General features: G+C 32.9%; 1 protein-coding gene across 7 annotated transcripts in view; it reads left to right on the forward strand.

The window, feature by feature from the left end:
* EPHA5 (EPH receptor A5) overlaps positions 1 to 24178 on the forward strand; it is a 316984-nt gene that overhangs the window by 236021 nt on the left and 56785 nt on the right. For 4 of the 7 annotated variants that reach the window (XM_056111198.1, XM_056111200.1, XM_056111203.1 and 1 more), the window contains one exon: positions 3591 to 3696. In XM_056111198.1, coding sequence (XP_055967173.1) covers positions 3591 to 3696 — 106 coding nt within the window. The remainder of the gene's footprint in view (positions 1 to 3590; positions 3697 to 24178) is intronic. The other 3 variants (XM_056111199.1, XM_056111202.1, XM_056111204.1) reach the window with 1 other exon arrangement.

A 24178-nucleotide genomic window follows, 5' to 3' on the forward strand; every position in this document is an offset into this window, starting at 1 on the left:
ATCTGAAACCTTAATTTTTAATATCTCTCTTACCTAATTTGTAAAGATAAATTCTTTTCTCACAGTTTTTTTTACCACAAATGTAGACTTTAGGGATCAGAGAAATAGCACAACTGGTAAGGAGCTTGCCTTGCATGCCGCTGACCCTGGTTCATCCCTGATCCCAATATGGTTCCCTGAGACCTGCCAGGACTGTTCCCTTAGAGTGCAGAGCTAGGAATTAGCCCTGATCACTGAAGAGTGTGCTCCCCACTGCAAGAAGAAATAGGTTTTAGAGTTACTTATAGATAAATAAAATATTTTACAGTCACACTCTCTTCTTGCTTTTTTGTTTGAAAGTTTATTTTTATGAATACTCGTACATGTGTTTGTGAATATTTTAAAATGGACTTTTAGTTGTAAAAAGTATCTACCACAGATCAGCCTCTTGATCTTCATGTAGAAACCTTTCTGGATATAATTCAATAAGAAAGTATTGAATGCCTACTATATATTATTTTTTGCTACACTTGGGGAAGTCAACAAAATTACTCTCCAAAGAGTAAAAATATGGTTTATTTAATTCTATGTGAAGAAATTTTATTTAAAGAATAATTTGAGAATGATATTTTTGTTCATTGTTAAAAGAAAAGGATTTCTTATACTTCTGAGTACTATGATTCAAATAACTTAAAGGTATATCTCCTTCTTTCTTGAGGCTAGTATGGTGTAAAAGATATGCACATTGTTTTAAAAGGCTTGTAGCATTTGTCTTATGTCTCATTAATCTGAAAGTTATTTTCATAGCATTTTGTAAAATTGGCTTAATTATTTTATGAGCAGTTATTTACATGATTGCATAAATTCATTCTTCCCCAGAAAATATTTTTACAACACAGTCTGTAAATACTTGATTATAGAAACTTAAACATTTTTGCATTTTTCTATTAAAGTTACCTCCAAGTTTTATTTGGTTGGTGACAATTAAGAACACCAACTTTAATGAGTCACCATCACTAAGGAAAATCTTTCTTGTTCAGGTATGTTAAAAGAAAACTTATAAAATTTTAATTATATAATCATAAATTATATTATAATTGGTTCCTTTTTTCACAATAATGTATTCACATTATATTTTGATTTACTTGATCTAAACATTTATTGCTTAATATATTTTAAATAAGTCATAATATTGGTATAAATTTGTTTGAATTTGTATCTATCTTACCTTGTTTGTAAAAAAGGAGCCATAAAGCTAAATGCAAATAAAAGTTAAAAATAGAAATGAAAAAATACTAATTTTAGAAAAGTTACGTAAATGAGGATGGGTAAAAATCAACAACTATTTTGTCCTTTCTAGAACTTGACTTTTTTTATACAGAAATTTCTTCACTTTATTCTTAATTTTACTATGAATATAGCTAATATAATTAAAACTGGTGTGATACCCATTCCTAATAGCAAAGATAAATATGCACCAATGAATAAAATCACCAATAATTACCAACCAGTTAAACTAGCTTTTTCCCTATTTTCTCCTATCATAAATTTTGAAAGTTTCAATCACTTAATCTTGTTTTACCCCTACGGGCCTCCCAAGCTACTATTTTTACTATGTAACAAGGGTAACAGGGATATTGATATTGATGCAGTCCACCAATTTCACGTGTGTGTGTGTGTGTGTGTGTGTGTGTGTGTGTGTGTGTGTTTAAGTTCTATGCAATCTGACTATGTTTGTAGATTTTTGTATGTAACAACATGGTCAAAAGACAGAATAGCACCATTATCACGTAAATCCTCTGTGCTGCCATTTTTCCACATTCACTGCTTTTTTAAAAAAAAATTGTCCCATGATTGATACTGCCAGCCAATAATTTCTAAGCATTAACTTAAAATTTTTGAAAAGTGTAGTGTGATTATTTGACCAAATGTTTGTGCAGTTATATATAAATATTCAGTTCAAAATTGATCACATTCTTTTACCTTCATTATATGCACATATTAATTTTTACAGTACAGGGGATCAAACTCAGGTCTCAGGCATGTAAGTTATGTTATAAAGTTTAACATTTTAAACAGCTGGAGGTGATAATGAATTAGTACTAAGAGAATGAGGAGGACTCAAATAAGGAGCTGTACTTGTTAGTAAATTAACAGTAAAATATAACATTAGAGAGTGGTTGTTGAAATTAAATTAAAATATTGACCATTTATGAAATACATCAGATTTTTTAAGAAGTAGTGAGCCCTGGGGAGAAAAATACAAATACTTAAGAAAATGATTTGATAGCATTAATTGGATGTTAACAATTAAATTTTAGCAATAGTGTGGGATGACATGAACTTATTTATACATCATACCATTATTAAATTACTTACTACATACCTCAGCATCAGAGAACTAAAAATCAGTACAGATGCCATTGAATCGCAATCATTATCATCAGGAAGAGAGAGAGTAAGAGCAGAGGCTAAGATTGTAAAGAATAGTTGTTCTTATGATTGAATCAGCAAGATATTGATGTTGGTGATAATGAACGCTGAAGACTGGTCTGAGAGGAAATGGAAGTGTAAAAAGATGCAAAAATATGGCCAGAGTCAATCGGCCAGAAAGAATCAGGAAAGTGGTACAGAAAATAGAAAAAAAAGCTTTTGTTTTTCAATATTGTTAGTAGGACTGAGATCTGGTAATGGCTTGCAAAAACTAAACATGGAAAGATTGTCATAATGCTTTGTAATAGTTAAAATTTAATTTCATGAGGATAATTAATGCACAATTCATCAAAACGTGTCATTAATTATCCAGGTAGATATCCTACTGAGGATTTCTTGAGAACATCAGTGAAATGTATCTTTTCTACATTTTTTAAAAATTAATTGTCTTTAGTTCTCAATACAACAGAAAAATGACTTTGTTTATTTAGGTACAACTATTCTATTCAAACTTATCTTTGTCATGATAATCGTAATGTTGTTATAAAATATTAGATCTAAGTCAATGTATTGTAAGAAGTAACATAAATTAATTATAATACAGATTTCTTAAAATTCTAAAGTAATCTATGCTGATTATGGGCCTGAAATTATGGGTTTTTACTGCATTGTGATTAGTAATATTACGTTAAACTTCACTGAGGTCTTAGATACATCAGTTTGAATTTCAACCTATTTCTATAGGGAAAAATCCTATCTGAGTTAATGAGATTTATTCCTAGAGAACAACCACAGCAAACTCTCAAATGTCAAATCTCGTATATTTAGTACCTCACATTTAGATAATGGTGTTTGAAATCAAGGATTCAGTTCCATTTTATCTTGCCAATCTAAGATCCCTAGATAAATATTGTGCAAACAATTACAATTGTTTTTCGATGACAAGGAAATAAACAGTGACTTAGTGATTCTTTGAAATTTCCATTTGGAGAGTAAATGTTTTCTCCAAAGATGTCTTTCGAATTACACACATTTGAGAAGAAATATGAGGTGGAAATCTCAGCCCTGGGTGGGTGAATTACTTAGACTATGCATTGATTACCAACTATTAAGTGACTCTTATCTGAATGCATACAATCACTTTTACCACAAGCTCCATTTTCTGTGTCTCTTATCAGCAGTTGCAGCTTCCAACGATCAAAGCCAAATTCCTATAATTGCTGTGTCTGTGACAGTGGGAGTCATTTTGTTGGCAGTGGTTATCGGCTTCCTCCTCAGTGGAAGGTAAGAGAGAAGCTGTTGTTCTGAATTTGTGATCCAAATTTTGCTTACCTTGATCTGACCACTTGACTGTTAGCTACATCCTAAAACAATAAGGCATGCAGTGTATCAATGGATTATACACAATGTCTTTCTTATTATGCCTTCCTTGCTCTGTCCATGCCTGGGCTAACTTAAACATAGATTCTATTTTTCAGGCCATTCGCTCCACAAAATGAGTATTTTTAGGTACTATAGCTAAAACAACTAAGTTTTTTTTAATCACTTGTGTTTTATATTGTCTCAGAAATATCAACGGTTGTTTGAGAAGACCTATTTCTGTGCCTGATAGATTTAGAGAACTAACAGTAATGATTCAAGTCCCCTGAAGTCAGTTCTACAAGGATGATGAATACAAATAGGCTTTGCTGAACAATTTATGAAAATAATCAACCCTTCTAATAACTGCTTTTACTTTCAGCTTCTGAGTGATTTCAAATTGAATACACTGAACATTGTGTATGCTGATTAAAGTCAATTTTGTTAAATATTATACCAACAAATCGATCATATCTATATTTTTCAATTTAAACAAAAATAAAGGGATAGAGCCCTCTAGAGAGCAGTTATTAAAGCATTTTACACTAAACAGAACAAAAGTAAACTTTCTAAAAATAAATAAACACATAAAACCGTGTATGGAATCTTTCTTCCAACATTTTCATGCTTTATTCAGTTTGTGTGAGGTCATTAGTACTCAGAAATGAGAGACAGACATTCATTAAAAATGTTTTGGAGTTAGACGACTCTAGAAAACAAGATGGATGTCTTCTTAAAAATTATTTAAATTTGCACAAATATATGAAAATGTACTGGAGGTCCAAAAAAGTCAGAAAATCCATACCCACATTGATTTTGTGACTGTGCTCTGCATTTACTTTAGACTCTTCAGCACTAATTCAACTCATAAATATACAGGATTAGGCACTTTCCAATATATACTGCATATTGTATTCTGAAAAGGGATTCATCACTATATCCTTAAATTACAGTAGGAACAATATCTATTTCTATAAAACAGTGTTGCTTCCTCTCCACACTCTTTTTTAACTGATAAATCCATTGCTTCTAATTCTGTTGTAATTTTTCAGAATTTTTAAGGTGTTTCTAAGAGGAAATGTAGAAGTCCTTGAAGAAAATTAGCTCTGTTCAATCAAATGTCTGTTTACCAGCCGCACTGTTCTCTCTGAACTTATCCTAGGGAATACTCTTATGTACTTTCTCAAATATAATATCATTTCAAAAATCCTGTCATAAAGCTTTGATTATATTTTGATTAAAGAAGATAATTTAGTTGAATAACAAATACAGAAAACTATCATTTAATAATACATAACTAACTTGGATTATTGACTACTTCCAATAAATAAATATAGTTAGGGCATGAGGATCATAATATATTTTATTTGTTGAAAAATATTTAGAATAAGTGAATAAAAGTAGAGAAAGAGCCAAAACTTCAAAGTTAAAAATAAAAAATAAACTAAGTGTACCTTAAAAAGTACATCATATTTAGAAAAGTTTTATTGGACACTAGGGCAGTATACTTATTTAACTTCAGTACTTTTAATGTGAATTTACAAAATAGGTTAGTGATGGAATTTTGCTTGTCAGTTTATGAACCAGTCTGTATTCTTGAAAAAAATTATTTCTCAGTATTCGCATCAAATCGAGTTACAAGTGATTCATTTTGGTATATCTACAGCATTAGGTCAAATGTTCATGAAAAAGTTCTGTCTCGCTATTATTCCTTACTGAAATATAATATTGCTTTTACATACAGGCTCATGTATAAACTTCATAGTTACCTGAAATTTACTGTAGAAGAATAGTAAATTTTAGTATAATTTCTGTTATGCTGAAAGAATATTTATACATAAGAAATCAAGCTTTATTTTCAGCATAACTGAAGCTAAGACTCAGTAAGATAATATTTTGCATGTCTATTTTTGTAAAGATACTCTAAAATAAATTATCTTATTATTCATTAATAATATTTTTTCTCCTTGAATTAGTTTTCAAAATACATCATGTTACACTGACACCAAGAATTTTTAACTTAAAGGAATATACATTTTACCAAAAAGTAATAAGAGGTTTATATATTTTTGTCAGTCATTTTATACATGAAACTTTTATTATTGAATTTGTGACATACATTATTGAACTTCAGGAGTTATTTATCACCTGATGGAAACATATTAATTTTTGTGGACAAGTTATTTTATGTTTGTGTTATGTAGTTATACTTATTCAAAACCTGAATTGATGTGTGTTTTGAAGGAATTTTCTACCTCACGGAAGGCAATGAAGTTATCAGTAGAAGTTCACTGACCATATGACTGGCTATGTGAAACTGCAGCTTAAGACTATTAAGTACATTTTTCCAAGTACCTTTCCAGCATTCCAGAATTCTCACTATGTATTTTTAATCTGGATTATTGTGGTTATATAGGAAAAAGTCCAATACACATTCAAAATAGCTTAATCCAAAAGAATGTAAAGTTCCTGGGAGTTATTATTATTAATAATGTAGCACTGTCCTCCTGTTGTTTATCAACTTGCTCGGGTGGACCCAGTAACGTCTTCGTTGTTAGACTTAGACTTGTTGTTACTGTGTTTGGATATCGAATATATCACAGGTAGCTTGCCAGGCTTTGCTGTGCAGGCAAGATACTCTAGGTAACAAAATCACATTAAAAAAAGAAGAAGAAAAAGTAACAACACATCAAAGACAAAGGAAACAGACTAATTTTTAATAGTGTTTTCATGACAGGCTAGGTACTATTCTAGGCAGTAGGAGATACAGTGGTGAATGAGTCAGTTAAAAAGGAAGAAGAAACCAAATCCAGGTTTTTAAATATTACTAGTGAGTGCTCAGAGACACAGAATTGGTTGCATGCAGCTGATCCCAATTCAATCCCAGCACCACGTGGTCCCCAAGTATCACTGGATCTGGCCCCTTAGCAGACAGAATCCCAAGCACCAACAGGTGTGGCCCAATTTTCTGTCCTCTCAAAGGGACATGTTCCCAATGACAGCTGTTGATGTCAAGGAGATCCTTCTCTGCTGAGTAATTTTACTAAGAATTTTAAGAATTTTACTAAGAATTATTAATAATATCAACAACAATATTATTGTTATCAAAACAGGATAAGCAAGTGTCAGTAGTTACTACTTTGCTTTGTATGTATAGGACCCCAGGTTCATTTCTTAATACATATTCTCCATCACCAGCACTGTTGGTTGTCACCTTAGAGATCCTGGAGCACGCCATAATGCTCATGTCTCCAAACACCACTCAGATAGAAGCACTGCATCTATAGGCCTGACCAGTGAACCATCAGCCAGATGAACTGAGTTTTGTAGAGTGTCTCCCTAGATGCACTGAGTATAGTTGATAGCTCCCATGTCCCCTTTACAACCCCTATTTTTGTTTTGTTTTGTTTTCACATGATCAGCATTTAAAAGCCCAGAAACCAAAATAGGGTCTACAATGCAATTAGATGGACATAGTTTGAGAATATACTATAGTACAACCATAAAATTTAAAGCCAATGATAAATATGAGGTAACTTGGATAGAGCCTAGGGGATACTCTCAGAGTGAAAGTTGGATGAAGGAGAAAGATCCCATCTACAGAGTTAGAGGAGTAGCCAAAGGGTAGCAGGAGCCAAGACAATGACAGGCTCAATGCAAGGACACTGATCACCTTACTGAGCCCAGCTCTTATTTTGGAGTGCTTGACTTTTACTGCTGAGCTCACACAGACAGACTCTGAACTCAATTCCAGAGAGTAATTATACCATTAGTAACCTGACCTTAACTAAAAACTTAAACGTTGCATGGCCCAGCACACTAACATTTTGTAGCTGACCTAGAAGATAAATGAAATGCATGAACTGAAAATTAGGAAAGAGAATGCCACTCTGCCTTCTAATTTCTCCATTTATCTGTCAAGCATAATCTTATCTATGTCCAAGGCCTGTTCTATCCATTCTTTCTATTATGAAAATTTCCCCAATTTCTTTAGCCAAAGTATTGTCTCTGACCACTAAAATCTCAGAACATAAGTATCAGTATTTTTAATAGCAGTTAACATTTTTAATCACAAATTATAGTACATTGAGTAAAATACCTCTTTTCTTTGCTCATCCAGATATATTTAGAGGAAAAGATTTATGTGACTCTCCCACATAATTTAATTTAATGAATTATCTCATAAATTATTGAATTAAGGATAAACTCTGCATCAATCTCTATTTGAAGTGCTTTGTCTCATCTTCTCTAATAATGTTGATAGCTTAGCAAATGAAAAATATTCCTAACTTTGACATACGCTTAATAGAATTCCTAACCCATGTATTTGCTTTCTTTCTAGATACTGAAACTTTTGATGCTATCACAAAATAAAAACAAACATTATAAAAATATTGCATAGGAGTTAAAAATCTTTACAACCTTATAGTAACCAATTAATTTGTTATTTATTAGTGTATACTCTTTTGACATCTGGACATGATAATATTGGTGTGATTATGTAACTAGTATTTATAAATATTAACATATATCAATACATTTTTTATTTCTTTCCTGTTTCTCTTCAGGTTGGGACATCATAGATATGTAGATATATTTGGAATCTGTAACATCGCTAGGATTATATTGTTCAGAATTTGAATGTTTCATAAGAAAATATTATATTTAATCTAATACTATTTTATTTTAAAATAATGATAGAAAAATATTTGTAATGACACAGGCAATCACTGATTCTAGGAAAGAACTCATTAGAGACAAATCTCAGTGTCGTATGAATTAGCAATGGATATTAGTTTATAAAACTATGATAAATCCAGGCATGGGTATTGATTTAGTATCTGAGAGTTGTTATCTCTTCTATTTTCTCATGATTGCATGCTTTTTTATTCAAAGATTTTGAATCAAAGATAATTAGAGAGCAGATCATAATTTATTAATAACTGACAAATGGGGATAAGGGCAGGGTAGTGCCAGAAAGAATAGGAGCATAGCAACAGCTAATTGCCCACTGTGGGAAGTAAATCATCGTAGGAAACTGAACCCAAGGGAATTACGGGCTCAATTGCTCAACATTATTGAACCGCCCACCTGCGACTTCTCACTGATCAAACATGTGAACATCAGCATTACTCTCAGAATTTATATTGAGGCAAATATTTGGAATGAAAAACTGCGAAACTGCAGATAGTGAGTTAATATTGATTTGCATGGATGAAATTATTTTAACAAAAAAATATAGAGACTCGGATTCCCTCAAGTGTGAAACAAAGGGTAGGTCAATAACATAATTACCACATGATCACAGTACAAGTTTTACTTAAAAGTTTATTTCCGTGAAACTTTGTTTCTTCAAGAGTGATTCTTATTCTAAAAGAGACACTCTAGTGTGTAGGAAGATGCTGGGTGTTGGCAAAGAGAATGCTAGATTTCTGGGAAAGACACCACTCCAATAGAGCCTACCATAAGATAATATCTCCCCAGCATCTGATACCTAACTCAGAAAAGACAGCCATCAACACTGCCATATACCAAAGATTAAACCATCTATTCCTCAAATATATATGTGTATATGTGTACATATATATACATAAATATAAATATATATATATATATATATATATATATATATATATATATAGGCTGGAGCGATAGCACAGCGGTAGGGCGTTTGCCTTGCATGCAGCCAACATGGCCGACCCGAGTTCGATTCCTGTGCCCCTCTCGGAGAGCCCGGCAAGCTACCAAGAGTATCTCGCCCGCACAGCAGAGCCTGGCAAGCCACCCGTGATGTATTCAATACGCCAAACACAGTAATAACAAAATCTCCAATGGAGATGTTACTGGGCCCACTCGAGCAAATCGATGAACAACGGGAGGGCCTTTACCTTTACCTTTACCTTTACATATATATATATATCAAGTCAGATTGGAGTGATAGAGGAACACCCTTGCACATGACTGATCCAGGTTCAATTTCTTAATCCACATATGCTATCTTCAGGTACAGATCTCTGAACACAGAGCCATGAGTAAGTTCAGGCACCACCAATTATCTGTATGGCTAAATAAATAAATAAATAATTCCCAGAGCCATGTCTAGACGAATACTGATCGCTAAGAAATAATACAGATGAACAACAAATCATGCTAACATTTAAACACCAACTAACAAGCACATTTGTTCAATATCTCTGCTTCAATGCACACCATCCCACATATACACTCACTTACACATAGACTTGTACACTTACAAATAGACTTTCAAGGAACCTGAAAAGAAATATGGATTAGCAACTGGTTGTCAAATACAGACTTCTGTATTGGACAATGTGGAGATAAAAACTTAGAATAGTAATGCAACAAATACATTATTATTTGTATTGCTCAACATTTATTAATATCTCTGACTTTTTTCTCTTCATTAATTCTTATTCTACTGATTTCTCGATATTCCAATAAAAATGGCATAATTTTTTCCTGAATTACATCTTTAACATGAATTTTCTGTGTATTAGTCTTTAACATGAATTTGCTCTTAATAGTCTATAGACTTATTCTACTCTCTTTAGTAAAAGCAATTGAAGATAACAATGGCATTTCATTTTAAAGACACTTTTGGGTTTCCTTCCTTCAAATCACACTATTACATATTTTTTTTAATGACTTGTTACCTTTTTCCCAATCCATTTTGTCTGGTAGTAAGTTCAGCATCCCATGACATTGTTACTGCGTTCTTCAGTATCACAGTGACTGAAAGAAAGGAAGGCGACTGGGAGGTACTTGTTTGTGTGTTGTGATTTTACTCCACAACACACTTCTGTCTTAGAAGATTAGAGATAATCAAGTTGGAAAACTACATCCGTTATTAGTGAAATGAAGTCTTTCTGTTTCTTAGACTGTTACTAGATCAACTTTATATTTCCTCTGATATTCCTAATTCGGAACATTCAAATATTTGCATGTACCTCAAATAGATTTGTTTCCCACCAAGAACCCTCTTTATCCCTTACATTGAAATCCTAGCACTGCTTTAATACTCTTATCCCACTCTTAAAATGACTGCCCTAAAGAAAATTTAATAGATATTGGTTTAATTGGTTTCAATCCAGAGATTACTTGCATGAATAGCTGATGCCTTTTTTCCTTAACTGTTGTCCATGTTAAGTTTCAGCTGAGGTCATGTGATTTGTTTGCTATTTTAGGGGTGGCATGCAGTGTTAGGAATTTAGCACAGGGCTCAGAAAGCTTTTAAGATAAAACTGAGCTACTAAAAATTTAAAGTAGTATCTCACCATGCTTAAAGTGTGTGTGTGTATAAATATACACATACATATATACTTCAAAATACACACACACATATATATACCTCTGACATATAATCTGACAATTATATGGCTTGCATATTCTCTTAATTCACAAATGCCTCTTTTTTCTTCTGGCTTTTTGGTTCACACCCGGCGATGTTCACGGGTTATTTCTGGCTCTGCACTCAAAAATTATTCCTGGCGGTGTACGGAGGACCATATGGGATTCTGGAGATTTGAGATCTAATCCAAGTGGGCCAAGTGCAAGGCAAATGCCCTACCTACTTTGTATTTCTCCGGCCCCCATAAATACCTCTTTATGACATTGTTTTATGTCAATATATAAATTTTTCTGACCTTGTCCTATTACAGCTATTTAAATGTAAATTTACTGGTTTGCAGGATTCACCTTTTCTCCAACAATTTGAAATATAGTTGATCAAGATTAATACAACTTTTGTATAATACTGTAGATTTTTAAATTTTCAAACCTCTGCTATTGTGTATTCTATATATTCTGTAGCAACAATAGGGAATAGTAACTGAAGTCGAAGTAGACATCTAATGTACCCATGCAGTATCTTTCTACCTGAGTTCCTAGAATTTTAAATATTAAGAAATGAAATTGGAATTTCTTCTGTACAAATCACATGGTTAGTTGGAAACTGTGTAGTTTGAAACCATTTTTTTCTTTTTTTTTTTGAGAAAGGATTACTGAACTTTTTTTTTCCTTTCTCTTAATTTTTTAAAATATTTTTTATTAAAGAACTGTGATTCACAAAGTTATTGATAAGTTTTAGGCATATAATATGTCAACAACCAATTCCACCATTAGTGTCATCTTTTCTCTACCAGTATCCCTTCCCTTCCCCTGCCAAACCCTGCCCCATACCCTCTTGTCAATTTGACAGGCACATTACAGATTTATACAGGTTACAGCTTAGATCTCATATTTTCAGTATTTTCAAGTCTGTATTTTGTATATATAACTATGCTGCTCACCTATGTCACCAATATAACTGAAGTCCTGATGCTTGTTCACCCATTACTTCACATTCTTTGTCCCCACCGTGATTTCTTTTCTTCTCTATCTTTTTCTTCTCCAAACACTAGGACCAAAGGTAATCTAGGCTACATCATTATTCATTGCTGCAGTCAGGTTCAATTTCCAATAGCTAAGATATGACCCATTTTTCTCCCAGTTATTTTTCTCCCATAAAGTCAGAACAAATGGATTAGCCTCTTTGTCAATAACTCTTGTAAAATTTACCCTACCTTTAAAAAAAAAGAATCAAGATCCACTGGTAGCAACACCTGAGCATTAAACTGGGATTATCCCCTGAGCACTGTCATGCATGACCCCCAAATAAAATCAGAACAATCAAAAGCATCAGTGGTGCTTTATAGTAATAGTCTCTGCATTATAGTAATAATCTCTGATTATTCCTGTAATCAGGATTAAGTACAGTTTACTCCTGGCTCCACTCAGGGATCACTCCTTCACACCACCTTAGAATAATCTATTAGAAGACCTCCTGGGTTTCATGCAACTTAATTTTTATTTTATATTACATGTTACATATTTGGTGATATCAGAATTATTTTCCTAATTTCTTGTTAGATATTAATTTATTATTTACATTTCTTCAGTTTCTGACTATAAATGTATAAAAATACATAAAAGTAGAATAAAAAAAACATTTATTCCCTGATAAACTCAATATTAATATTGACATATTTAAACTATTTTACATAGTACATAGTTTAGTTCATTATTTAGTATTTTGTTTTCCTGAATTGCCATAATTTAAAATGCCTTTGTATTGTCAGAGTGTTAGTACAAAGGTTAACTTTTATGCCACTGATTCTGACTCTCTCCTCTGTACCGCATATGGTTCCCTGAGCAGCACCAGGAATGATTCCTGAGCCGAGAGCCAGAAGTACTTTCTGAGCTCTGCTGAGTGTGGCCCAAAATTAAATAAGTAATCAAACAAAAAAATTCTACTATTTAATAAAAATTTTTTGAAAGCATTTAACGTACCTTTTAGTTTGTTTTCTTTTGTTATTTTTTTTAAGGAACAGGGCGTCCTTGGAACACAATTGTATAATTCAAAGAAAGGGTCAACGAATAGAAATATTTGAAGATTATTGATAAATATTGATAAATGATCCTCTAAATCATTGTACCAGCTAGGATTCTTCCCAGCAGAACATGAAAATACCTACTATTTGACAACTGCACAGATTCTGCTAATTTAATAGGAAAATATAAATCTGAAATATTTTAGAAAATATTAATGTAAATTAAAATATTTAGTCATTAATTTATATAAGTATATTGTTTAACAAAATACTCACTTCTCCTAATTTAATAGAAAATATTTCTGAAACTTTTAGAAAATATAAAATTAAACTAAAGATATTAATTCATTTCATTTTGATATTTAATATATTCATTAATATGCAATAAATATTCTCATTACCTATACTGTACCTGTTTTGTAAATTATATGTATATATTTTTTTCATTTATTCTAGTGAAATTTTAGCTTTTTACATGGTAAAGATATATCATTATAAATATCTTTAATAAATACAGATTTGCTTGTTAATTATTTCTTTCTTAGGAATATGAAAGTATTAATTTTATGTGTTTGGGCATATAAATTGATATTTTATACAGCATTTTAAATATCAGTGCTATTTATTATTATACTTACCTGAAGGTATATTTGTCTAAACTTATTAACATATGCAAGTAAATTCTATATAGAACTTATTTATCTATATCACTTCTGGGATATCAAATTCTGTGTGGGTCTGGTTTGTATTTTAGAAATTTTATTTAAATGTTATCATTTTAAAGTATTTTTCAGAATATTTTGTCTACTACATTTCTGCATGTTCACCATTAGAAATATCTTGTATATTCATAATTTTCATATGATATATGCATAGCTAAGCACATATACACAGATTATATAATAGCCTTTGAAGAAGGCAATTGTGGTCATAATTAACTATTGCTACATAAATATATTAAAATTATTTTAATGATATTTTATTTTAAACATTTTATAGCTACCATATGATGTTTATAATATTATAAGCAAATAATGTATTTAAATAATTTATAGTCAAATATATATTAAAATTTTTATTAACTAAAACACCTTTTTCCCATCATTTTAAGCAACCAGTTGTCACAGTTATCACAAAATACATGATTTTCTCCTATTTTGATAATTTTGGTACTGTTACCTTATAACTTTCTTTGAGAGTGCAATAAATTTAACAGTAAGTCATTCAGATCACATTAAACCTTGTAACTAAACATTAAACCTTATAAGTTTAATGTTTATAGATACAATTGAACTTTTGAAAAATATTCAAAAAGCAAAATGAAAGGAGTTCAATCTAAATGTTTGGATTTTATTCTCTGTCCATATTTTTTGACACATTCATAGTCTTATTTGGTATATTTCTTCTGCTGAAACAAATAAAGGTTAAATACAGTTTGCTATCAGAGCTGTGCTTTATTTTAAAAAAAAATTAGATGAAAAATTATAATTACACTTTGTTAATGTAATATCTTCATTTTTCTTTTATATTTCTCTTAAGAAATTAAAGCTAAAATAGCTTAGCTCAGTACTTGAAGTTCTTCAAGATAATCCACCTTTATGTTTATCTCAAAGATGTGTCATAAAACTGATTCATCTGTGAAATGACCAGTACGACAAATTTAGTGTGAGGAGCTTAAAGTAACTGGTTTCTAGAAATTAAAGTAATTGGTGTTTTTTTTTAGCAAAATGTAATTGGTGTTTTTTTAGTTAAAGTATAATCATTTTTTTTTAATTTGGTGGAGGGGGTTTGTTGGGGTGGGGTATAGAACCCCTATAAACTGTGTACAAGGCGAGCATGCTACCTGCTGTACTCTTTCTCCAGCAATAACCGTTTCCTAACTAAGAAACCTGAAATATTTGTACAGTAACACTATTATTGCAGAACACATTCAAGAGGTCAGTAAAATGCAAAAATAAATCTAAGTAAGTTTCCTTAAAGAATTGGTAAATATCTCTATGTGGATCAAAACAAAATCCACTCAAGTGAGAAGTAAAATAGATTTATTAAGAGTTTACTTTAGCAAAGGAATTGATCACTGTCACTTACATTTGGCAAATCCCAAAGGAAGACAGTACAGTGTAAGAGCTAATAATAACAAGAAAGGTTCTGACCTTTCTTGGAAGTCAATGAAATGGTATCATTTATGGAGAGATATCCTATGCAGTTAATTATGAGAATATAGTAGTCTTCCTGTAGTTTGACCTTAGAAGTGAAAAAAGTTTTAAGGAAATTGTCAGGTTTTGTTTATTTATTTGTGAGGCCAGTTCTCGCAGTGCTCAGGACTTACTCCTGACTCTGAGCTCAGGAACAGTTCCTAGAGGGGCTTCGTGGATCATATGGGATGGATACTGGGGATCAAACCCAAGTGAGCTACGTGCCAGGGAAACGCCTTATCTACTGTACTATCATCCCAGACCCCAAATTGACTTCTTAAAAAACTGTGACCTGATAAGTTGAGTCAATGGCCAGAGGTGATTGCTGGACTTCCAGGAATGGTTGCTCCAGATTTGTAATCTGGAGTATATTTGAATGTCTATTTTTTATTAAATTATAAAAGTACAAGTAATTTTAATTATTCAAATGAAAATTTAAAAGAAAAATATTTAAGAAATATGGTAATATGTATCCATGAATCTCCTTTGTTATTTTTTAAGGAAAGGTAGTTTTGAAATTTGATGTTATAGCATGTTTAAGTAGGATTTTGATTTATCGTGTAACTTTAGAATCTGTCTATCTTTACAATGCAAGAGAAGGAAAGTCAAATAACAGGGAGAATTAGAGGAAGAAGGAAAATTGAGGTAAGGGTGAAAAAGGATTTCCTGTTGTGTTTTTAGTGACTTTTAATAGAAAATGTTTCCTTTTCAAAGAACAGCCAAAATTTGAAAGTTTATAGTCTTTCCTACCATGTAAAACCTACAACTTGTCAATTCTTACATGCTCCATGAGGAGAAAAGTTAGCTTTCAAAAAATAAAACAGTACATTGTTAAGTGCATATAAAACAAATATTTTTCCAAAAATTTATGTCTTGTTGGCCATTTCTAATTAGAATTTCATATATAAGTATATATATATTAGCCTATACACATATGTAAATCCATAGACACACATCATATGTATATACCTGCTTGTCTTTTTTTATCGGCTCACCAAATTTGATTTTCTAACCTTGGTGAACTTAAGATTGCGATGGGATGTCTTACATACTTCCAGTTTATATTGTTCGAACAAACTAATGATGAGTCACTTACATATCCAGATAATTGTGTTAATATACTTTTGACAAATTAGTGAAAAATTAAAATATATGTTGTGTTAATAACAGCGCTCAGGGCTTATTTCTGGCTCTGTATTCAGATATCACTCCTGTAGGCTTGGGAAATCATTTGTGATGCCAGGGATTGAGTCCTGGTTCAATGAATGTAAGACAAGTGTCCTGTCCACTATACTATCTCTGTCCCTAAAAGACATATCATGTGAGTAAAAGGTAAAGGTAAAGGCCCTCCCGTTGATCGTCGATTTGCTCGAGCGGGCCCAGTAACGTCTCCATTGGAGACTTTGTTGTTACTGTGTTTGGCATATCGAATACACTCGGTAGCTTGCCGGGCTCTCCGAGAGGGGCGGAGGAATCGAACTTGGGTCGGCCATGTTGGCTGCTTGTAAGGCGAACGCCCTACCCGCTGTGCTATCGCTCCAGCCCTTGTGAGTACAGGAAAATTTTTACAGAAGTAGTAGATTTAAGCTGTATTTAGCAGATGTCATGGTCACGGTCACGGTCCTCCAGTTCATCGATTTGCTCAAGCGGGCCCAGTAACGTCTCCATTGTGAGACTTGTTACTGTGTTTGGCATATCGAATATATCACGGTAACATGCCAGGTTTTGCCGGGCGGGGGAGATACTCTCCATAGCTTGCTGGGCTCTCAAAGAGGGGCGGAGGAATCGACTCTGTTGCTGCGTGGGCTGCTGCAAGGCAAACGCCCTACCCACTGTGCTATCCCTCCAGCCCAATTTATAAATCACAATAAATTAAATCACAATGAATAAACTGAATACCCAGTATAAAAAATGAGGTCCAAGGAGACAGGTTCTGAGGCAGAGTGCAGAGAGCCCAGGACTTGATTCTCAGCATGTTCTAATCTCCCCCCACCCCACCATGGCTGGGAGCAAGACATTCCCCACCCTTCCCAGAACTGCACAGGGAGTGGCTGGCAAGCAAATGAAGCGGACGGAAAATCCGTATCCCAGCAAAAGAGGGAAGAAAGTTTAAACTTCGCAAGACACACAGAGTGCTGAGGAGTGCTTCCTTGAGAGGTGGCTGCTATGCTGTGTGTGTGTGAGTGTGTGTGTGCGCCGTGTGTGTGCGCCGTGTGTGTGTATGTGTGTGTGTGTGTGTACAGGAAGTGGTGCCACTTGTGGCAGACACCCTCACAAACTCCTTGTGCACTGTCTCCTTTCCAAAGCCTTTAAGTCCCAGCTACCAGAAAATAGTGACCCTTAAGGTTTCATGTTTCAGTGTAGGTTCCCTTTGTTTGACATAAGCTACCTACTTCAACAATGCAAAAATGAGAATGCTAAATAAAGATAACTTTATAGACTTGCATATTTTTGTTATCATAACTTCAGTACTAATGTCAGAAAACTGAAGTGTAAAACAAATCTAGAGTTAAGCATTAAACTTGATTAAAAGAAATCTGTAAAGGTTGGGAGAAAAACATGTGGTTTAAAAACATGGAGGTTAGGATGAAATTTATAGTTACTTAACAAACCAGTCTTCATTTGTACATGATATAAATTAACACTGTGAACAAATTGCAAGAGAATTATTTAAAGTACTTACCAAAGAACAAATTGTTTTTAGGCACCTCCAGGCACTTCAGAAGTTTTTATTAACATGCAGACCATTAATATGTTAATTACAAACCTTTCCCTTTTTATTCATTAAGTAAATTCCCCTAAGACTATTATAAGACACATCATTCAATACAACAAGTATTTATTGAGTACCTATTGGATCAGTGATTCTCAACCTGGAGGGAATTTAGAATTAACTAACAGCTTTTGAAAAATAATGATGCCTGGATCCTATAGCCAAGATGTTCTCGTTCCATTATTATGTTTTTTTTTAAGGGTAAATCCCTGCCATTGGTGGTTTCTTTTTTTTTCTTCTTTCTAAATGACTTTGCTGATCTAATTTGTATCAGTTCTAGAATCATAGTATAATTTAAATATAGAACTGTTTTATATATGCATATATATGACATTGCATGTTAATTCTCAGTCACCTCATAACAAGAACTATTCTGTTTACTTCAACAGCAAAACAGTTTTAAAAAGTGGTGAAATCCTCACTGTACTTTCTAAACAAGTACTAATCTAAGCAAACTAAATTCGTAAAGTCCAGTAACATTTGCTAGTAGCATCAGTGTTTTCACCTGTGCCATTCATGCAAGAAGAATGTATTTGATAATTCTTTCTGGCTAATAGAATGATTCAAAGAAGTATAATGAATCATCTTTAAAGTTCTACATGGAAATAATCCAACTGACGTCTGTAAGGTCAGGATAACTGTGCTCATTTTCTTCCTGTTTGTAATAACTTACATTCTCCTAAGCTTAAATAGTTTTCATGAAAGTTCCTTATGGTTTTCAGAGGTTCTAACAGGTAAGGGGGAAAGGGAACTTCTAAGTATCTGCATTATATAAAAAAATAAATAAATATTTAGCATTCCTTATAAAGTTACAGTAAATTTGTTTATTTCTGTAACTTTGCCCTTAACACAATTTATTAAATACTTTGATTTACATAATTAAATGTTATAAAGTTAAGCAATTTAATAATTAACTTATCTAATCATATGAGTTGATCTATATTTTACATATACATTTAAATAATAGCGTTTGAATCATGGGATGTTTTATGGCATCATATTTTATTTTAAACAAAATTTGTATTGGAACTGGTGATAGTACAGCAGGTAAGGCACTTGCATTGCACATGACTAATTAGGTTCAGTTACCATCACTTCATATAGTCCATCCTCCCCACATGGTGATCCTTAAGACACAGAGGTAGGAGTGAGGCCTGAGCACTGCTGAGTATGACCCAAAAGTAAGGTAAAGGTAAAGGCCCTCCCGTTGATCGTCGATTTGCTCGAGCGGGCCCAGTAACGTCTCCATTGGAGACTTTGTTGTTACTGTGTCTGGCATATCGAATACTCTCAGTAGCTTGCCGGGCTCTCCGAGAGGGGCGGAGGAATCGAACTCGGGTCGGCCATGTTGGCCACTTGTTAGGCGAACGCCCTACCCGCTGTGCTATCGCTCCAACCCTTTGATCATCGATTTGCTCGAGCGGGCCCAGTAACGTCTCCATTGGAGATTTTGTTGTTACTGTGTCTGGCATATCAAATACTCTCGGTAGCTTGCCGGGCTCTCCGAGAGGGGCGGAGGAATCGAACTCGGGTCGGCCATGTTGGCTGCGTGCAAGGCAAACGCCCTACCTGCTGTGCTATCACTCCAAAGTAAAAAAAAGAAAATATTTAATTAGTATTTGTTTTATGGGTGTTACTGCTTTGAGTGTACACAATTATTGTACTTCTCACCACCACCAAAGTGACAAAGCTAAGTGATAATTTAAGATAAAAGAACAGTTAATTCATGTTGCAATTTATTGTGATTTAATTAATGATATTTTTAAAACTTTTGTTATATATGGGGGATAAACAGTCTATACAAATTCTCTTTGAAGTTATCTTAAAATTTTCACTAGTGAAAAAGAGATATGAAGCTTGGACAGAGTATAAATTGAAAAGATCCAGGCCATATGGAAGAAATACAGTTTGAGTGCATTATGAGGCAGTACCTGGTGCCCATTTTCACTTCTGAAACTTGTTTTTAGTGCTATGTTGAGAAAGCTATTTCTTGACTTTCAGCCAGAGTCCCTAGTTTTGTAATGAATATTATCACTGGACACATAAAGCCAAATAAGAAATAGGAAAGGAAAGCAAATGTGTTTAAAAAAAATACACACTCCTTGTATATCTCATTTACTCTCTCACTGCTCCCTTCATCTATAATAATTCTCAGAGTGTATGCAAAGATGTTTTTATTATTTCCATATGAAACAGTTATCTGAGGTATCAGCTGGGTATCCTACAAGTAGTTCAAATTTAAAATTGTTAAAAACTAACCTAAGTTAGTAGCACAGGTTAAGGACTCTAAGATTCCAGATGCTACAGAAGCCATTCACAGGTAATCGTCACATCATTAGTCAAAGCCTGTCTCCTTGGATTTAAGTATTTGCTTGAGTAGCTTACAGAACTCTTGGAAATACTTACATTTACCAATTAATTAAATTTTGTAACAAATACAGATCAAAAACTAATGAAGAGATATAGAGGATTCGATGGTTTAGAGTAAAAGAAAGCAAGGGCTTCTGTAAACTGGAGATGTTTCGATTTCCAGTTGTGCCTGATTAATTCTCCATACAAAAGATCTGTCAGCCCCTAATTTTAGATTATTTTATAGATATTTTATTTTTATTTGTTTTCTTTTGGGAGTAACACCAGCTGTGTTTAGGGCTTAGTCCTGGCTCTGTGCACAGGGATCACTCCTAGCAGAGTTCAGTGGACCATATGTGGTGCCTGGATCTACCTGACTCAGTATTATGCAAGACAACCACCTACCTGCTATACCATCTCTCTGGTTCCAACTTTTGTTTGAATTTTTATTTTTAGGAGGGTTCGATATGTAGGTAGGAGAATAGGTTAACTCCATTTCGCTTCCTTTACCTTTTCCTAGTACAATTGGGGATGGAGCTAAAAATTCCAAAGTCCTAATTGTGGCTTGTTTATTTTCTGGTTTTCTGACTGCATTCAGGAGTCAACCAGCAATTAAATTATTAGAACTTGGATCTCTAACATAATCCAAATTCCAAGAAATAAAGGGCTGTATATGGAACCATGATCAAAGAGTTAGATAAGATTATAAAATGTACCTAATGCTTTTGTCACAGAGTTACAATTTCAAGTGTGCTGCTGCATCGGGACTGGAGTTCAATTCCTTCCCCCCTCTCAGAGAACCCAGCAAGCTACCAAGAGTATCTCGCCCGCACGGCAATGCCTGGCAAGCTATCCATAATGTATTCGATATGCCAAACACAATAACAGGTCTCACAATGAAGACATTATTGGGCCCACTCGAGCAAAGGATGAACAATGCAAGGATAGTGCAGTGCGATAGTGCTGCATCAGGAAGCTTGATCAAAGAATAGAACAAAAGGATCTCCTAGTGCCCTATTTGACAAGGTTTTAGATGGTGTCTAGAAATATCATTAAGATATCAATTTCTTAGTTTTTCACAGCAACATATGAGTACCAATTGTGAAATTTGACTAGATAAGATTAGAAATTCCAGCGATGTTTCAAATTCATTTTGTGCTCAGAAGGAATGAAAAGTAGATGTCAATAAACTTAGTGAGGAATACGAAACTATAGAGTGAGAAGGAAGCAGATAAACAAACCAAAAAAAGAGATGAAAATATTCTGCTTATAACCACATACTATTACAATTTGCCTAAACTACAACTTGAATTTCATGATTGAATTGCACGTGTAAATCTCTTCATGTCTTTTAAAGATGCCATTCTTCTCTAGCTAATTTAAAATAAAGTCAAAATAACTACAAAAATATTGAAATTAGGGAAACTAAAGTAATCCCGTAAAGGCAGCTAATGAAATGATCCAAACACTATTACTCTATTACTCTTACAAACTCAGCATACTTTTTACCATGTTTTACACTGAACATAAATAATTTAAAAGAATAACAATACAAACTGTTTCTAGTGTATCATTTCCTCTAAATATATTTCATATAGAAATGTATAAGTATGTATTTATTTAATTTATTTAAAATCTGTGACCAACTTTATATTGCCAGTACTGTGTTCTTTGCTTACCAGTTCAAAAGTAAGTATTGGCTTGTGAGCTGAGAGCAATGTAAGACTTTACATATATGCTCTAAGTAATTCTTGAAAATAATGCTCTGTGGCATAATTTCTCTTATAATATTATTGGCATCATTGAGGAGTTTACTGGAATCAATATTTAGTCACTGGCATATCCAAAAGTGTTCATAGTTTGATTACAAACAGTGATTATACTTGTTTTGCTGCATAATATGCAGAAAGGTGGACCCAATGATCATGCCTTGCTAGGTGTGCTATCATTTCCTGTTGTTTTAGTGAAAATGAGTGCATTATGCAGCCTCCTTTTAAACTAGGAAATGAAAAATATTTTCTAACTAATTAAAGCACCTCTTCTGTGCAATCATGCTTTCTACTTCTGTCTCACTTCTACTGAGTGATGCTTTATCCACTCTATGTTTTCTTAGCTAAGAATTCATTATTTACCCATGACCTAGAGTCCTGCTTCTCTAATATGGTGCTTGAAAGTATTTTCCTTAAAATGTATGAGCACTTGAATGCAGTGGAGGGAGTCAAATCTTATTTGAATTCATACAATTCATATATGCACAATCATCTCTGCTTAAGCCTTAACTACAATGATTTCAGTAGAATGTTCTTTGTGTCTGGAAATATTCAATTATTATATTTTATGTGCTGAAGTACAAATCTAATATCTTGTTAAAACAGATACTAACAGTTTTTGATTTTAAGCCTGAAAAGGCTAAACTATTTTAAACTTGGATAATCACCACCTTGTTATAGCTGCATGTAGTTACTTACAGACATCCAGGTGGTAATAACTGACAGGAATGCAGATACACCCTGTGTTGAACTGTAGCTCCCATAAATTAGATTGGCTGCTATTTCTAGCACATTTTGGTTTCTATTTCTAAATTATCACTGAGCCTTGTAAGTGTTTTCAGCCTGTTCTTCCTCAAGTATTTATTGATTAAAGAAAGAGTGTGTTTCTTATACCACCTGGGACCAAGGTGTTGGCTCTGAAAACACCCTCTGAGTTAGTTTATTTAAAAATAGTTAGATGGGCGCTTACAATTCTACTTCATATGTTCACAATAATGATACCAGATTTTATTTTCTTAATATTTTATGAATGTTATCTCTGATGACTACATAATTAAAAGTGTATTTTGTAAAGTTACTCAAAGAATGATTACCGTTCTCTTTGAAAATGGTATTAATACAGTTAGTTGTTTAGTTATATTATGAAAGATTTTTAGTTATAACTATTACCTATACTTAATGTAGGATATCATGTAAACCATGAAAAATCAATACTCTGATTATGGGGATCTGTTCTATCACTTTAGGAGATTACAACACTTAATTTTCACTACTTTTACCCAATAGCAAATGATATACCAACTAATGATCTAAGAGAATTTATGCATATGTGTGTGCGCACTTGTGTGCATAGTTTATGTGCTTACATATACATACATGTATACATACATACACAGATACTTTATAAGTTTATTTTCACAAATATAGGACTAAGTATGTAAGATTCATTGTTTCTATTATCTTTTAGCTTTCAACCGAAATACAAATAGTGTATAATTCAGTTAACCAACATAACTTACAGTGCCATTTTAAAACAAGTAAAATTTATCAGTATAGCATCTAAAACAGTAACTCAAAATATAAGTATAAGATTTTAATTTTGGGAAATTTAAATTTTTATTAATTTTGATTGAAACTATGAAATTTAGATTATAGCTAATTTAATTTTCAAGTGTCTAAAATTTGTAGAAGTGACATTATAGTAAATTTTGCATGTTTATCTCTGTGTGTATGTTTTTGAAATTAAAAAGACTGAGTAAATGATACTCTTTAGAATCACTATTTGTCAGGCTTGGGACATTTTTGGGGCGAAAAATCTTGTCATCCTAACCTAATTTTAAACAAATCTTATTAATGTTCCAATGAGCAGCACAGATTTGAAACACAATTTTTCTTATTTTTATAAATTCTTTTAAGATTTTTTTTACAGTC

This window comes from Sorex fumeus, unplaced genomic scaffold, assembly GCF_029834395.1.
Source record: "Sorex fumeus unplaced genomic scaffold, SorFum_2.1 ptg000013l, whole genome shotgun sequence".
In the NCBI taxonomy this organism is placed as follows: Eukaryota; Metazoa; Chordata; class Mammalia; order Eulipotyphla; family Soricidae; genus Sorex; species Sorex fumeus.